Genomic DNA, 17,648 nt, shown 5'->3' with positions numbered 1-17,648 from the left:
TGTAGGCCCCCAACTATAGGACTGAGTCAACCTCATGGGATTTTTAGCATTACAATCCATTCTCATTGCGGTTTAATTAGATGTGTATTTTCTCTCCCTTACAGTATTCATGTAGTAGCTGTGTTAAGTTAAACCTGAGCTGTGATTATATCTCAAAAGATCCTAAAAAATGTAAAGGTCTCTGACAATTAACTCTAAAGAGCCAAGGAAACCGCTCCAGTATTGCTGATGTTTCTTACTAAGTACTTTATCACAATCACTTTGAATATTTAATACAGAACGGAATTTCAGAAATTATGTAGAAAACAAATAGAAACTTGGGTTCTTATATTTCTTGAGCTTTTATGCATGGTGAATGAAAAGAGCACTTGAATGGAAGTCAGAAAATGGTTCCTATCTAGACCAGAAAGATAGAACTAGCTGCATAAACTTGGGCAATCCAAACCTTTTTACATAGATGTTTCCCAAGGTCCCTTCCCCCTCTGAATGTCATACACCTATTCTCCTTTCAACCAACCCATGGAATTATAAACACATTTCTTTGGCCTTATTATGCATCCAGCTCCCCAAGGCACTTCTTAATCAAGTTTAATTTTTTCAGCTGCTTACATTCTACATCTCTGAATAACAGACAGCTTTATGGTTATTTATTTTTAAATATATATTCTTTTTAAGAGAAAGGATTGCACACTTCTAGATTCATTCTCTGAAAACATTTTAAGCTTCCTAGAGGCAGCACCGCAAACAAGTTCCTAGATTTTCAGAAAATATGATGGTAATTACCTTCAAGTGTTGTTCCTTCACCAAAGAGGGCATCTCCAGCCCCAGACGCATACAAGGCTGTCACAGATAAGGCGTATTGTGTCCCTTCCTTCAATCCCCGCAGCACCGTATTGGTTGTATCTCCCCTCACAGTGACCTCTTGAGTTTCACCCCCTGCCACTGGGGTATATGTGACGAGATACTGTTTCACTTTTCCTGGTGCCCCACTCCAAGATAATTTCATAGTAGACGTCGTAGGGTCAGAAACTCTTAAGTCTCTTGGATTCCCTCTAACTTCATTAAAAAATGACAACATCATCAAAACCCATTATTTAATAAAATGACTTGAAAAACATTTTGTTACTTTACATATGCATGTGCACTACAACAAATTTATACCCTGGGTGAGACTATGACAATTTTTACTGTTTACTAGCCAACAAAGCTAAATCAGACCCTATATGTTAGTAGAAACAAGGGGAAAGATATCCAGTCCCTTTTCTGTTTTTACAAAGGTTAAAATCTTCCAAGTAAAATATTTCATGTTAGAATACTTCCTATAAGATAGTTTCCCTGTATTTCCTTAAAAGTGGAAGAAAGCATTATAAAATGTATACATGTTGATTAGTATTACCATGCAGACTTTAATTCCTTTAAGAAATCTTCAGTAAAAACAGTTAATCAGTGTAATACTATGAACATCTAAAGGTAACACCCAGGAACTAATTCTGATATAATAAAAATGATAAATTATAAACATAATGCTGTCCCTAGAGGGAAAAAAAGTAAGAGGAAAAAAACAGCTCAGTGAGACCCAGCCTTGGGTATAAATCCCCAGGGACCACCCCATCTTTTTGTAGCTGTGATGTTTGCTATTTCATGACTTTCCTTGTAGATTGGTCATGTCCTCTTTGAAGGTTCCTAAGGAACCGAGTCCTATGTCACTCTCCACTGAGCATATAAAAGCCAGCCAGTTTTACTCCAGAAAATAGAAAGATGAAGAGGTATTGGGTCACATTATGGTGCCCAGAACAAAGAGCCCTAGACTCTCAGCAAGAGAGAAAAACAATGAAGTAGTCACACTTCACCAATGGAAGACAGGAGGAAGAAAGCAGGTAAAAGAGAAAGCCTCTGTAGCAGAACAGACTATTGAGCTAGGTTGCAGGGGGAAGAGAGGAGAGTGAAGCAGTGAAAGGAGGGAAAGAGATGCAGTGGGAGGAGGGAGAGAGATGCAGTGGGACGGAGGGAGAGAGATGCAAAGGGAGGAGGGAGAGGGATGCTGTGGGAGGAGGGAGAGTGATGAAGTGGGAGGGAGGGAGAGAGATTCAGTGGGGGGGGAGAGAGATGCAGTGGGAGGAGGGAGAGGGATGCAGTGGGAGGAGGGAGAGGGATTCAGTGGGAGGGAGGGAGAGGGATGCAGTGGGAGGAGGGAGAGGGATGCAGTGGGAGGAGGGAGAGGGATGCAGTGGGAGGAGGGAGAGGGATGCAGTGCCAGGAGGGAGAGAGATGCAGTGGGAGGAGGGGGAGAGATGCAGTGGGAGGAGGGAGAGAGATGCAGTAGGAGGAGAAGAGATGCAGTGGAATGGAGGGAGAGAGATGCAGTGAGAGGGAGTAAGAGGGATGCAGTGGGAGGAGGGAGAGAGATGCAGTGGGAGGAGGGAAAGAGATGCAGTGGGATGGAGGGAGAGGGATGCTGTGGGAGTAGGTAAAGAGATGCAGGGGGAGGGACAGCAGTGGGTGGTGGGAGCATGATGCAGTAGGGGAGGAGGGGGAGTGATGCAGTGGGGGGAGAGAAATGCAGTGGGAGGAGGAAGAGGAATGCAGTGGAAGGAGGGAGAGTGATTCAGTGGGAGGTGGGAGAGTATTGCAGTGGGAAGAGGGAGAGTGATACAGTGGGAGGGAAGGCAGTGGGCAGTGGGAGCGTGATGCAGTGGGGGAAGAGGGAGAGTGATACAGTGGGAGGAGGGAGAGTGATGCAGTGGAAGGAGGGAGAGTGATGCAGTGGGAGGAGGGAGAGTGATGCAGTGGGAGGAGGGAAAGGGATGCTGTGAGAGGTGGGAGAGTGAAGCAGTGGCAGATGGGAGAGTGATGCAGTGGAAGGAGGGAGAGTGATGCAGTGGGAGGGAGTGCAGTGGGCGGTGGGAGCGTGATGCAGTGGGGGAGGAGGGAGAGGAATGCAGTAGGAGTGGGTAGAGTGATGCAGTGGGAGGGAAGGCAGTGAGACAGAGAAGGGTGATGCAGACCAAGCTACAATGGATACTCCTTGTAAATGTCTGCAGTAGGGCAGTAAAATCCATAAACTCAGATTCACCATTTATTAGCTGTGTGGTCTTGATTTATTATTTAATTTCCTCAGCCTTAATTCTCTTATAAAGCTGAGATGATAATAATAACATAAACACTATGCAGGGATTAAACAAAATATATGAAAAGCCCTTTGTACAGAACCTGACACCAGACAGGTACTCAGTAACTTTTCATTATTGCTAATGTGTTCTTAGCATTATTATTGCTATTTTAAAAACATTAGAGCTAGGAAATAAAATAAAAAATTATGAATGTCTCATTTTGCCCCCAATGAAATAACATATTAAACATTAATAATTTCAACAAACAAACATCAGAATATATCCTGGGATCCTAATCATCCCATCTAAAGAAAAACAAGTTAATGTTTAAAAATCTTTCTTAAGAAGTAAAATACAATCTATTTCAATGGTGCATAGAAGTTTGATTTTTAATTCTTAGCCATCCTTCAATTCACATTGAAACATTTAATAATATTATTTTTAAAAGAATATTGAGACTATATCCTAGCATTTAAATTCTATTGACGTGCATGGTGGCTCATGCCTGTAATCCCAACACACCGGGAGGCCAAGGCAGGCAGATCCCCTGAGGTCAGGAGTCTCAGACCAGCCTGGCCAACATGGTGAAACCCTGTTTCTACTAAAAATACAAAAATTAGCTGCGTGTAGTTGCACGCGCCTGTAATCCCAGCTACTTGGGAGGCTGAGTCAGGAGAATCGCTTGAACCCGGGAGGCGGAGGTTGCAGTGAGCCGAGCCACTGCACTCCAGCTTGGATGACAGAGGGAGACTCTGTCTCCAAAAAATTAATTAATTAATTAATTAAATTTATCAACACAAGTAAATAATGTCATGATTAAGTAAAAAAAAAAAATTAAACTTAAGTCTAAAAGGACTATGGTCTAACATACTCAAATAATTGAAACAAAGTGTCTCATGAGTTTTTTATCTGGATAGTTGTCTCAATTTTCCCCTCTAGTCTAAGAGTTTGGTTGTCACCATATGATAAGCATATTTCCTCTACCTTCTTCAGTGGCTGCGTTTCCAGTTAATGGAGAACCAGGTCCCGAGAAATATTCAGGAATTACAGTTACTTCATATTTTGTGTCTGGAATCAAGTTCTCCAGCGTTCTCCTCCTCTGATTGGGTGGGGTGGTAACTTCTCTGCTTTCTCCACCAGCAACTGGTCTATATATAATTCGATATCTTAAAACTCTCCCTGGAGCTTGAGTCCAAGTAATTTTAAAACTATCTGTAGTCTCATCTGTCACCTTTAGGTTTCGAGGTGCTCCTTTTACTGAAATAAAAAAAAGAAAAACAGATGTTAAAACATAAATTGACTTTATATGAAAAATACAAAAATTACTTTTTTATTACTAAATTATACCATTTCTCTAAAGAAATCCATGAGCAATTTATTTGCAAACATCCCGGTTTCTGCATTCATTTAGCCAGAGATTAACTAAATTCTGAAATAGCAAATATGAATTCTACAATATCCAGAAAGAAACTAAGTACTGTTAATTTTTTAATTACATAAAGATGTATATAATAGTAAACTTTTAAAATAATAAATATTCTATCAAATGCTAAATTTATACTGCTATAAAACTTCAAGAATAAAAACAATTCATTTCTTTGAATATAAGCAGCCAAGACTTTCACTCTTACTACATTTTCTCACGAAACTAGGAAAATAACACCTAACACCCGGCTCTACCATGTCTACCCACCCAACCAAATTGTCTTATCCAGTCAGTCCCACACTAACTTTTTATCTGTATAGTCACTTGACTTGGAGAATAATTGGACCATACACAGGATGGAACAAGCAGAGAATTGGTACCTAATGAATGCTCATTAGATCTACATCTTGAAGCTAAGGTGCACTATGGGTAACACCCACAGACTCATAATTTTAAATGCATTTTTCATTAAGCCCAAATGAGAACATCATTTGGTTTTGTGTTCAGTAAACATGTTTAAATGACCCTCTTGCTCAGTGGGGCCAACTGGCTCTATAGACAATATATTCAGGAAAGATGAACTAAAGGTCTTTGTCTTCTCAGTCCACTGGGGTGAAAGCCTCGTACAACATGCCTGGCATGTATCACACAGACATTTAGAAGTTTACTTAAATATTCAACACATCAATAGATCACTCCAGGGAGAAAGAAAGGAAGGAAGGATATCTCTCTAGAAGAGAAAGGAAGGAAGTATATCTCTCCAGGAAGGAAAGAAATGGTACTTGGCCAACTTAAACCCATGATTCATTTTGTATTGGAAGGAAAAAGATTAAACAAGTCAGAACAAATCAGCAGATAGACTGATGGGTTGGAATCCTAGCTCTGAAGCTTAATAGATATGTAATTCTGAGCCGTAGATTATCCTAGCAGCAAAACATGACTATTTATAGGATTATTTAAGTGGTTAAATGAGATAATCTATGGAAAACATTTAGCAGAGCATCTGACACAAGCAGAAGCTCTATAATTGTTAGCTTAATGAAAGTATTACATTGGAAACTTTCTTATCAACTAAAAAAAGTTTAAATCCCAGATTCCATTACAGACAATATAACTGAAAAGACATTACCCAACTCCATTGTAGTAGCCCAATGACCAAAAACTAGAGTGTGTATGAATGGAGTGACTTCTACTCAAAAACCCTGAGACAAGTCCTCTCTTGAGACAGATTTCCCATTCCCCTCCCAAAATGCTGAAGAGGAAGGGTCAGGGTCATTGAGTAGCAGTGTGGGCATTACAGGAAAAGCATCAGAAAGTCAGAAATATCTGAGTATGGCCTTCTCGCTTATATGACCACAAGTCATAAGATGAAAGGACTTCTTAGGCCATTTAGTTTATGTGGTGGCCTTCAGGAAGAAATATACGTAAACCATGAAAAAAAAAAGAAAAATAGCAATCTTATCTGAAAAAATGTTTCAGAGAAAAAAGATTCTCTAGCTTTTATCAGTATAGTATGCCAATATGTACCATCCCTGTCAGCAAATACTTCTTTATAACTATCTTAAATTCCTCACACTATTCTCCCAGGGTCTTTACCTCCTATTCCCAGTCAAAAGAGGAAACAACAATTGACATCTATTGTGATACTTTGCTATGCTAATGTTAAAGAATAATTGCCTTGCCTTAGTCTGCCACTAACCAACTTAAATTGGTGCCCTTAAATGTCAAACGTAACAAAGTGTGTCCAAATATATTCAACTCTATCCAGTAAGGAGTACATATGTAAACAAATACTGCTTAAAACATTTGGCAAAATTTGCACACCATGTTCATAGCAGCAATATTCACAAAAAGTAGATGCAGCCCAAATGTCCACTGATGAAGGGAGATAAACAAAATGTGAAGCAGGGCGCCATGGCATATGCCTGTAGTCCCAGCTACTCAGGAGGCTGAGGCAAGAGGATCATTTGAGCCTAGGATTATGAGGCCAACCTGGGTAACATAGTAAGAACCCCATCTTAAAAGATATGTGGTGCATACATACAGTGGAATATTATTCAATCATAAGTAGAGAGGGCATTCTGACACACGCTACAACATGGATCAACCTTGAGGACATTTACGATGTGAAATAATCCAGGCACAAGACAAGTACTGAAAGAGTCCTCTCAAGTAAGGTAGTTAATCAGAAGGAATTCTGTCTCTAATTCCTAGAGACAGAAAATAGAATGGTGGTTTCCAGGAGTAGAGGGAAGGAGGGAATGAGGAGTTATTCCTTAATGAGTATAGAATTTCAGTTTCACAAGTTCTAAAGATGGATGGTGGCGATGGTAGCACAACAAGGTGAATGTACTTAATGCCACTAAAATGTGCACTCAAAAAATGGTTAAAATGGTAAATACGTTATGTATACTTTAGTACAACTTTTTAAAAGAATATAATTAATTGATAATATACTTATTACCAACATATATACGTGTGTGTGTATATATATATTTGCCATAACTCCGTAAGTACAGTAAACGATTTCAGAAAGATTTAAGACGTGACATTCCTGAAATGTGGGACCAAAAATGATGGATAAGCAGTATTTCAAAAGTTAATTCCATAATTATCAATAGTTCTCTAGGTCTCTTAACTTCAAATTCATCAAAAGAATTCTAAGGTTTTTTACTTAAAAGTTATTTTTCTCTTTCTAAAAAGATTTATGAAAAGCTGTCTTTAAAAGATGCCAAGTCTTACAAAGGCATTGGCAATTCTGAACTATAAAGCAGATGGTTATTAACTTTGTACTGCAATAAATTATTCATTTTTGAGAAACAGTGGCAGAAACCCCCATCACACCTTCTTCGGTGGTCTCCTCTCCAGCTAAGGGAATGCTGAAGCCATCCTCATACTCCGCAGTCACATTGACCAAATACAGGGTCTCTGGCTTCAGGTTGCTGAGAACAACACTGGTGCTCGATGCTGGCTCCACCACAGTGACCTCGTCATCCCCAGTCGCTTCCTTGTAGGTGATGTGATATGAAAAAACATTTTCTCCAGCTGGAGACCAGTTGGTTTTGAAACCATAAGAAGTCACTTCTGAAAAACTAAGATCCTTTGGAGGGACGTAAGCTATTTATAAAAAAAAAAAAAAAAGTTAAAAATGTTTGAATCTATAAAACAAAACCGTAACCAATATTTAAATGTTTATAAAATGGGTTATATTAATTTGGGAGAATGGTGCTCATTGAGACCACTGTACTGAGTACCTCATCTACATTTGACCATTGGGAGAAAGCCCACCCCCCAACTTACAACCCAACAAGAGATCTTGATTATTCACCTTGACTATCCATAATACTAACTTCTGCTATTTAAATGAGTGATGAAATTTGAATGTGAATTTTGAGATTCTTAAAGCAGTAGCAATAGAATGGCCTTGCCCACAACTGGAATATTTAAACCATAGCAGACCAAAAATGAACCATCCACATTTTCCCATTCATCCCTGGTACTTGGATATTAACCTTTGGTGGTTTTCAGACAAATATTTCAAAGTAAAAATTAAGGAATTTTTCCCAACAACAAAATGTTTATTAAATTAAGCAGTTATTAAACCAAGTCATAGAAAGAGACAATATTTAACACATACAGTATATCCTTAGGGGGCACACAATCAAAATGGAGAAACGAGACAATGCAACATTATTAACAACCATAAAAAAAAAAAAAAAAAAAAGCAGGAAGGTCGTGGGGGCTAATGCCTATAATCTCAGCACTTTGGGAGAATGAGGTGGGTGGATCACCTGAGGTCAGGAGTTCAAGACCAGATTGGCCAACATGATGAAACCCCGTCTTTACCAAAAAAAAAAAAAAAAAAAATAGAAAAATTAGCTAGGCATGGTGGCATACTCCTGTAGTTCCAGCTACTGGGGAGGCTGAGGTGCAAGAATTGCTTGAACTGGGGAGGCAGATATTGCAACGAGCATAGGTTGCACCACTGCACTCCAGCCTGGATGACAGAGTGAGACCCTGTCTCAAAAAAAAAAAAGCAGTACATAGGAAAGCCAACTGATGAAAGTGATAGCATGATAGTGCTAAGACAGTTACAGTTGAGGAAGGCTTCATGAAAAGGATGGGATTTTTTTATTATTATTATACTTTGAGTTCTGGGGTACATGTGCAGAACATGCAGGTTTGTTACATAGGTATAAACGTGCCATGGTGGTTTGCTGCACCCATCAACTGGTCATCTACATTAGGTATTTCTTCTAATGCCATCCCTCCCCCAGCCCTCCCAACAGGTCCCAGTGTGTGATGCCCCCACCCCCGTGTCCATGTGTTCTCATTGTTCAACTCCCACATATGAGTGAGAACATGCAGTGTTCGGTTTTCTGTTCTTGTGTTAGTTTGCTGAGAATGATGCTTTCCAGCTTCATCCACGTCCCTGAAAAGGACATTAAACTCAAGGGATGGGACTTTTAATTAAACATCGAAAAGTAGATCAGGCAAATGAAGAAAATTCCAGATGTGACAAACGATGCCCAAAATGATCCAGGAAATGCATAAAAAGAATCCAAAGGTGCAGGACTATATTCTCATCACCTTTGAGTTGAAGGACCCAGCTCAGTATCCAACACATAGTGAACACCCCATACTTGGGACTTGGATTCTAAATGACACATACATATGATAAAACTTGTTCCTAAACCTGTTTGAGGATCTAGGAACAGAAACATCTCATGACTCTTATGAGTAAACAGCTTTTTCACCAACCAAAATATGAACCATACCCAGGAGAAAGTCATATCTCAGAGCTAAGTAAACTAAGTTCAATAGTTTTCAATAACGTAGAAAAGTTACTTTTTCTTGTCTATAAAAAGAATTGAAGAAGCACATAATCCACAATTTTAGAAACCAAAATGCTTTGTTCATGAAGAAATAACTTTTACTCTCAAAGTCTACTAACCTTTCTTCTTTATAGCTGCCAATTCTTGCTCAATTCTAAGGCAGATAGACTGCGTGAGTTCAAAAGATATCCTCTGAAAAGCATCAAAATCTTCCACTGTGAACACATGGGTCTCTGCGGGAGGAGAGGCAATAGCTTCTAATTCTGAGCGAACAGCATCTTTCACACCAACTGCGAAGATTTCAACATCTGAATTCCTTAGTTTTATCGCAGGATCTCTGAAAGCATCTGATGATTTCCCATCCGTGATAAGAATCATGACCTTTGGCACATTGCTTCTTGATCCCTTGCTAGGCACAAATATTTTCTCTCTGACATAAGTCATTGCTTTGCCAGTATTTGTAGATCCTCCTCTGTAAGGGAAGGTGTTTATTGCTTCAATTATATCTTCCACTTTGGTGAATTTTTTCAAAGTGAACTCAGTATGAGGATCCCGGCTGTATTGGACAAGACTAATCTGGACCCTATTTGGTGAAATTTCAAAACTTTTTACAAGAACTTCCAAAAAGGCTCTAACTTTAACAAAGTTTGCAATCCCAATGCTATAGGAGCCATCAACCAAAAACACAATATCAGCTTTTATATCCACACCACGTGAGCATTCTGTAAAGAGAAAAAATGTACATTAAACTTCAATACATATTCATAATTAAAATATACATATCTAGCTTGCTTAGTAAGCATGCTTCTTTAAAAAAAAAAAAAAAAAAAAACTACTGCAAATATTTCATTCAAAACTAAGTCCTAACAAGTAAGGCATTCTGTCAAACAGACCTCCACATATTCCAAACACATGATGCACACATTAACTCACCCACTTGTACTTTCATTGGCTGGGTCTTCTCCATTATTGAGATGGGTTCACTGGATGTCATTCCCTTCATGGCAGAAACACTGATCTGGTATTCTGTGTCTGCTGAGAGGTCACGAACACTGAGCGTGGTTGTCTGAGGCCCCACACTCAGAGCGTGCTGTCGGCTTCCTGCTGTCATTGGTGTGAGGATGACTTTGTAGCCAGTCACTGGACTAGCAGATGGATTCCAACTTAGCTTAACGTATTTTGAAGAGACTTCCACGGCAATCAAATTTGAAGGAGGCTCAACAACTAAAAAGTTACAAGCAGACAGTGATTAATAACAGTGAAATGTAACCTTATTAATTTAGTCTTTAGGTTTGGACCTTCAAATCTCCTTATTCAAATTAATCCTGAATACATTGAAAAGAGTTGCCCAATACCCTCCTCAGTCTCCAATTTCACATGTCCCTATCAAACCAAAAGTGGCTCGACACTTGGCTTTTAGTCAAATTGCTGAGAAGCTAATGGAATAAGAAAGTATTTGGAAGAAATTAATGTTGGGACACCTCAGGCCTAATTCTTCTCTGAAACCAAGATTTCCATTCTGGTTTTAGTATTCACTCATTGTCTTCATTCTCAAGTACCAAAGTAGGCACTTGATAAATATTTGTTAAATCAATGCTTCATTCAATTCTTTATGGAATTTTTCTCTCTTAATGACACCATAAAAGTGGAATCTTTAAAAGATACTTTATAATATGCCAAGAAAGATAAAGCATTCAGTAGTTCTTAAATGACAAGTTCTTATAATTTTAAACAATTTTATTTTCACTAGTTTCAGGGTAAGAAAAAAAGTTCAACTATGTTCACAGTGCCACCAAACAGAGGGGAAACAATGACTTATAACATGCATATTGACACACACATATCAATCCTCTAAAAAATGGTGATCCTTACTCAACATAGAACATAGTCATGCATTTGACTGTTAATATAAAGTATTTTAAGATATTTCAGATGATATCAAAATTCTGGATTTGTCAATGGAATCAACTTCCCAGAAGATATAGTTCTAAGTTTTTACAAATCAACCTGCAAAAAGTGTGTAAAAAGGCCCAAATTTACACATCACCTCCTCAAAAAAAAAATCAGATGTAGCACACAAAAATGATGTTTATACTGAATAGGCAAAAGCTGGAAGTATTTCTCTTGAAAACTAGCACAAGATGAGGTTGCCCTCTCTCAACACTCCTGTTCAACATAGGATTGGAAGTTCTGGCCAGAGCAATCAAGCAAGAAAAAGAAATAAAAAGCATCCGAATATAAAGAAAGGAAGTCAAACTACCCCTGTTTGCAGATGACATAATCCCTCTAGAAAACTGCATAGTCTCAGCCAAAAAGCTTATTAAGTTGATAAACAACTTTAGCAAAGTCTCAGGATATAAAATCAATGTGCAAAAATTGCTAGCATTCCTATACACAACAACAGTCAAGTTGAGAGCCAAATCAGGAACGAACTCCCATTCACAATGGGAGTTGTGAATAATAGAATAAAATACCTAGGAATACAGCCATCTAGTTAGGTGAAAGATCTCTACAAGAGGAACTACAAACCACTGCTCAAAGAAATCAGAGATGACAATGGAAAACATTCCATGCTCATAAATAGAAAGAATCAATATCATTAAAATGGCCATACTGCCAAAAGCAATCTATAGATTGACCGCTATTCCTAATAAACTACCATTGAGATTCTTCACAGAACTAGAAACAAGTATTTTAAATTTCATATGGAACAAAAAAGAATCCGAATATCTGAGGCAATCCTAAGCAGAAAGAACAAAGCTGGAGGTGTCACGCTATCTGACTTCAAACTATATTACAGGGCTGTGGTAACCAAAACAGCATAGTACTGGTACAAAAACAGACATCTAGACCAATGGTACAGAATAGAGAATCCAGAAGTAAGACTGAACACCTACAACCATCTGATCTTCAACAACCCTGACAAAAACAAGCAATGGGGAAAGGACTCCCTATTCAATAAATTGTGCCCAGATAACTGGCTAGCCATATGCAGAAGATTGAATCTGGACCCCTTCCTTACACCATATAAAAAAAATTAACTCAAGATGGACTAAAGACTTAAATGTAAGACCCAAAACTGTCAAAATCCTGGAAAACAACTAGGCAATACCATTCAGGACATAGATTTCATGACAAAGATGCCAAAAGCAATTGCAATGAAAACAAAAATTGACAAATGGGATCGAATTAAACTAAAGAGTTTCTACACAGCAAAAGAAACTCAAAAGAAACTACCAACAGAGTAAACAGACAACATACAAAATGGGAGAAAATTTTTGCAAACTATGCTTCCAACAAAGGTCTAATATCCAGCATCTATAAGGAACATAAACAAATTTACAAGAAAACAACACACAGCCCCATTAAAAAGTGGGCAAAGGACATAAACAGACACTTTTCAAAAGAAGACATCCATGTGGTCAACAATAATACAAAAAAAAGTTCAACATCCCTGATTATTAGAGAAACGCAAATCAAAACCACAATGAGACACCATCTCACACCAGTTAGAATGGCTACTATTAAAAAGTCAAAAAATAACAAATGCTGGTGAGGTACTGGAGAAAAAGGAATGCCTATATACTGTTGGTAGGAGTGTAAATTAGTTCAACCATTGTGGAAGACAGTGCAACAATTCCTCAAAGAACTAAGAACAGAAACACCATTTGACCCAGCAATCCCATTACTGGGTATATACCCAAGGAATATAAATCATCCTATTATAAAGATACATGCACACGTATATCCACTGCAGCACTATTCACAATATCAAAGACTTGGAATTAACAAAAAACCCCATCAATGATAGACTGGATAAGGAAAATGTGGGACATGTATACCATGGAATACTATACAGCCATGAAAAAGAATAAGACCATGTCCTTTGCAGGGACATGGATAGAACTAGAGGCCATTATCCTTAGCAAACTAACACAGAAACAGAAAACCAAATACCACATGTTCTTGCTTATAACTGGGGGCTAAATGATGAGAACATATGGATACATAGAGAGAAACAACACACACATTGGGGCCTATTGGAGGGTTGAAGGTAGAAGGAGGGAAAGTATCAGGAAAAATAACTAATAGGTACTAGGCTTAATACCTGGGTAACGAAATGATCTGTACAACAAACCCCCCTGAAACAAGTTTATCTATGTAACAAACCTGTACATGTACCCCTGAACTTAAAAGTTTAAAAAATGAAAATAATTTTAAAAATATATATATATTTAAAAATTATGTTTCCGTAAAAAGTAGTAGGAGGGAAGCCACAGAGATGCCACATGGAAATTTGGCCAAACCTGAGGGATACAGAGGCAGTACAGGCTAGTCCAGCAGAAGAGAAGCCTCAGGTTAGTCCAGCAGAAGAGAAAAGACACTAAAGAGAAATGTGAACACCTGTGATGCAGCCCCAGCCCCCTCCTACACAGGGTAAGTTCCAACAGTGTCAGCAAAAAAGTTTGGCCTACCCTTGCATACATACAACTGCACCCCAGGAAGAATTAAACTGTTTAAAAGATTGAGTAGAGAGAAATAATCAGAGAAAAGTAGAGGTGAATGAGATGGATTTTATAATAATACAAAGCAAAAAGGATGGACATTAGACAGTAAAACAAAGGAACAGATTGAGAGCCCATGAAGTAATGACAGGTTCTGAGACAGAATTAGGACCAATGAACATTTTGACAAAATGTTGAGATTGAAGATTAAAGAGTTTGTATGATTAAAGATGTCGCTATTTAGAATTTATGTTTAATCACTTAATGATTCTCAGGCTGAGAGGAGAACAATGATGGAAAAATATAAAGGCTTAAGGTTGTTATTTTTAATGTTCAAAAGGATGCTTTTGAAATGTCTCTTCTTTCTCCCATGTATTTAGAAGTAATAACTAATAGAAATGAGAGAATTTTCTAATGGAATGATCACATTGACTGACCTTTGAAATATTCTTAAAAGCTTTCAAAACATTACACAGAGTATAATGATAGAAAACCCTTGTCCTTAGCCAGTTAACAGAAACATTTTTATTATTTTAAGTTGCAAATGTCTTTCCAGCCCATCAACGTTTAAATCAGAGTGCAAGATAATTAAAGCAAGTACCATAATAGCATAATCAGACAGACATTCAACGTACACAAAAGAGTCTTAAACAAAAGAGTAAATCATAACTTGTCACTCCCCCAAAAAAATTTTAAGAACTTTGCAATGATACATTTTATTGAATGTTCCACTGGAAGGAAAAACAATGCAAATGGTATCAACAAGTTGAGTTGCTAAAAAACAATGCAAATGGAGTATACAATTGGAGAATCACTGGAAGAAATATTTAAGTATGTCTACTTCTAAGATAACTATAAAACTATAAATACTCAAACAATGGAAAAGACTAACACATGGGGAATACTACACAGTCTACTCACCTTCTTCTCCACTAACCAATTCGCCAAGTTGTTCATCAACACCTGAGCACACCTGGGAGATGATCTCATTCTGAATATCCACGATTGCATCAAAGTTGGCCACATTGAAAACATGGTTCAGTGAAGGTGTGGAGGCAATTTGTTTGAGTTCTTTTGCATCTGCAGCTTTAATGCCTTTGAAACAAAAGGATAAGGACATATTGAAATGGGAAATGTGCCAATTGACTTGGAGGAGTTCGTTTTCTCTGTCTTTCACAACTGAAGACATATTCAAATCATTATTAAGTCATAAGCCAGATTGCTTTGCTTCATAACGAATGTGCAACTGCACAGATGACAAAAACATTTTGTAATTTGACATAGAGTGGCCAGCCAAAGAGGAAAACAAATGGTTAGTTAAACAGAGTGGGCTTTCATCCCAACCATACCATCATATGTCTTTGCCATCTGTAAAGATAATACTTTTTTCTTCCAGAGTCCTGAATAAGCTGGAGCCCTCTGAATTCTTCAAGTATTACATAATATAGGAAACACATAAAAAACACTTAATGATAATACAAGGAGGATCTTTATTAGAATCATTGGTCCAGCATTCTTTGAAAAGTAGAGAGCTGGCAAAGAATGTGAATACCACCTTCCTAAATACATATGCTAAGGGAGTTATATAAGGGAAATAGATAAGCAGAATTTTTACTTAAAGACAATTTAAGTCTTTAATATTACACTATAAAAATGCAGTAAACACTTCTAATAGCATCCTTCCTTAAGGAATCAATATTTCATCTTCCTAAACATTAAGCATACTGCAGGAGTTGTAAAATGGAAATAATTAACTGAACTTAACCTACCCAAGGAGAAAACTTCAACTCCAACATTACGAAGCTCTCTTGCTGGAATTTCCACTTCATCCTGGGATTTTCCATCCGTAATAATAATTGCCACTTTAGGAAAGCCAACTCTTGCCCCAGCAGATTCCGTGAAAGTATTTTTAACTAAATAATCAATGGCATCCCCTAAAGGGAAAAGAAACATGTTCATTTACTCTGTACTACACAATTTTTCCAAAGTCAAAAACTATGCGAATAATGTCAAAAATATTTAATATGTAATAGGCAATGCGTCATTTCTTTCTGAAACAGACATTTCATTTATTTTTAACTTTAAAGAAATCTGTAGAACATACCTGTCATTGTGTTGCCACCTTTATATGGAATTTTCTTTATTGCAGCAAGAAGCTCATCCCTTTGGTAGTACTGATTTAAGTTAAATTCAGTCCTGGTATCAGAGCTGTACTGAACAACTCCAACTCTTGTCTTCTCTTCCCCGATATCAAAAGCAGACACAAGAGCAGCAATAAAGTCTAAAATGTACTTGAAATTATTTCTTCCCACACTCCAAGAGCCATCCACAAGGAAAACCAGATCAGTCCAGGCACTGACAGAGCATTCTGTAATACATTTGATATCTTTTTAAATGATGCTTTATTAAATCAGCTCATCAATACATGCTAACATTGCAAGAATGTCAGCTCCTTAAATCATTCTGTTCATTAGAACATATTCACCGATTGTTCTTCACCCACATGCACAAACGAATATACAGTTTTACTAACAACACATAGAAGCATTTTCAATGCCTTTATCAAGATGAATTCATGGAACTAGATGTCTTTAAATTGCTATATAAGACATTATACAAAAAGAGACAAACAGATCTATAACCTGCTCTCCAGGGGCATAAAGTCCAAGTATTCGTGCTATCAACCTATCCATTTTTACAAACTATACCCTCACTCTTCTTTACAAGTCCAAATTTTATAAAACATTTAGGAGTCACACAAAAGAAATACAAGCAAAGGGTTTTTATTCCTTGGTATTTATCAACAAATAAATACAAAATAATTGCTGCACCATTCAAGGAAGTGCAGTTGAGTTGAAGACCTAATTTGTTAACATTCTATTGCACTTTTCAATATAATTATCTAAAGTTTGTATTAGGGTTAGTCTAGAGGGCTAAGGGAGCCTAACAGAAGTAAAAACAAGCATAAAATTATGCAAAATAGCCAAAATATCTAGTCCTAATTATCAATATATTTAAATTCGACAATTAAAACCTACTTTTAGTGAACAAAGAGGGTAAACAATTATTTTTATTCAAAAGTTAAAAATCCATGTGGTATTCTGAAATTATCAGAATACAATGATCAGCTTTTATAACTGAATATGTTATCTTTCCTTCTTTCTATGGTAGAGGTCAAGTTGGTTTTATGAAAATCTGTATTTGTAATGCAATACCAAGTGAATTTTCTGAAGATGACTTTGTCCTTGCAGTCAGTTGGTAGGTAATAAAAGAAGTATTTGGCTAGGAAGAGAAGGAGAGGGTGCTGGAAAATTTTGCAAGCCAAATACAAGTTGTATTCTTAAATAAGTTTTGCACACTATTTAATAGGTCAGTTCAAGCCTATTAAAAAGTCAATACTTGGCATAATACTTCAATTTAAAATCAGTACTAATTGTTAAAAATATTAGCATCTGAAATAATGATAAACAGTAGTCTGGAGGGAATATTTCCAGATAAAGAGACCTTTATGTTTATAATCTTTTTATTGTCATTCTAGGTCATAAATCCAAGTTTTAGAAGGTGACAAAATTAGAAGTCCAAGAAACCCCTTAAGGATCTATCCCCATAAGTCAGACAAAGCAATATAAGACAAAAGGAGGCTAATAACTGCAAGATCTAGACTAAATAAAATTGCTTTCATCTGATTACAAATGCACCAATTTATAAGAGGTGTGTTATAGAGACTCTGAAAAAGGTTACAACTTTTTCAACTAAAGCCATGTAAATAACC

General features: G+C 37.3%; 1 protein-coding gene across 5 annotated transcripts in view; it reads right to left on the bottom strand.

Moving 5' to 3' along the window:
* LOC105479442 (collagen type XII alpha 1 chain) overlaps positions 1-17,648 on the bottom strand; it is a 128,401-nt gene that overhangs the window by 96,507 nt on the left and 14,246 nt on the right. For 3 of the 5 annotated variants that reach the window (XR_011623615.1, XM_011737399.3, XM_011737398.3), the window contains exons 6-13: positions 15,981-16,244; positions 15,646-15,810; positions 14,798-14,971; positions 10,305-10,595; positions 9,491-10,093; positions 7,381-7,653; positions 4,095-4,367; positions 784-1,056 (exon numbers count right to left, since the gene is read on the bottom strand). The exons of the other annotated variants lie outside the window; for them this stretch is intronic. Coding sequence is in view for 2 of the 3 variants with exons in the window: in XM_011737399.3 (XP_011735701.2) it covers positions 784-1,056; positions 4,095-4,367; positions 7,381-7,653; positions 9,491-10,093; positions 10,305-10,595; positions 14,798-14,971; positions 15,646-15,810; positions 15,981-16,244 (2,316 nt within the window). In the remaining variant the exon portion in view is untranslated. The remainder of the gene's footprint in view (positions 1-783; positions 1,057-4,094; positions 4,368-7,380; positions 7,654-9,490; positions 10,094-10,304; positions 10,596-14,797; positions 14,972-15,645; positions 15,811-15,980; positions 16,245-17,648) is intronic. 5 annotated transcript variants of the gene reach the window in all.

The sequence above is a fragment of the Macaca nemestrina genome, chromosome 5 (genome assembly GCF_043159975.1).
Source record: "Macaca nemestrina isolate mMacNem1 chromosome 5, mMacNem.hap1, whole genome shotgun sequence".
Lineage (NCBI taxonomy): Eukaryota > Metazoa > Chordata > Mammalia > Primates > Cercopithecidae > Macaca > Macaca nemestrina.
This window is presented reverse-complemented; position numbering and strand designations above follow the sequence as displayed.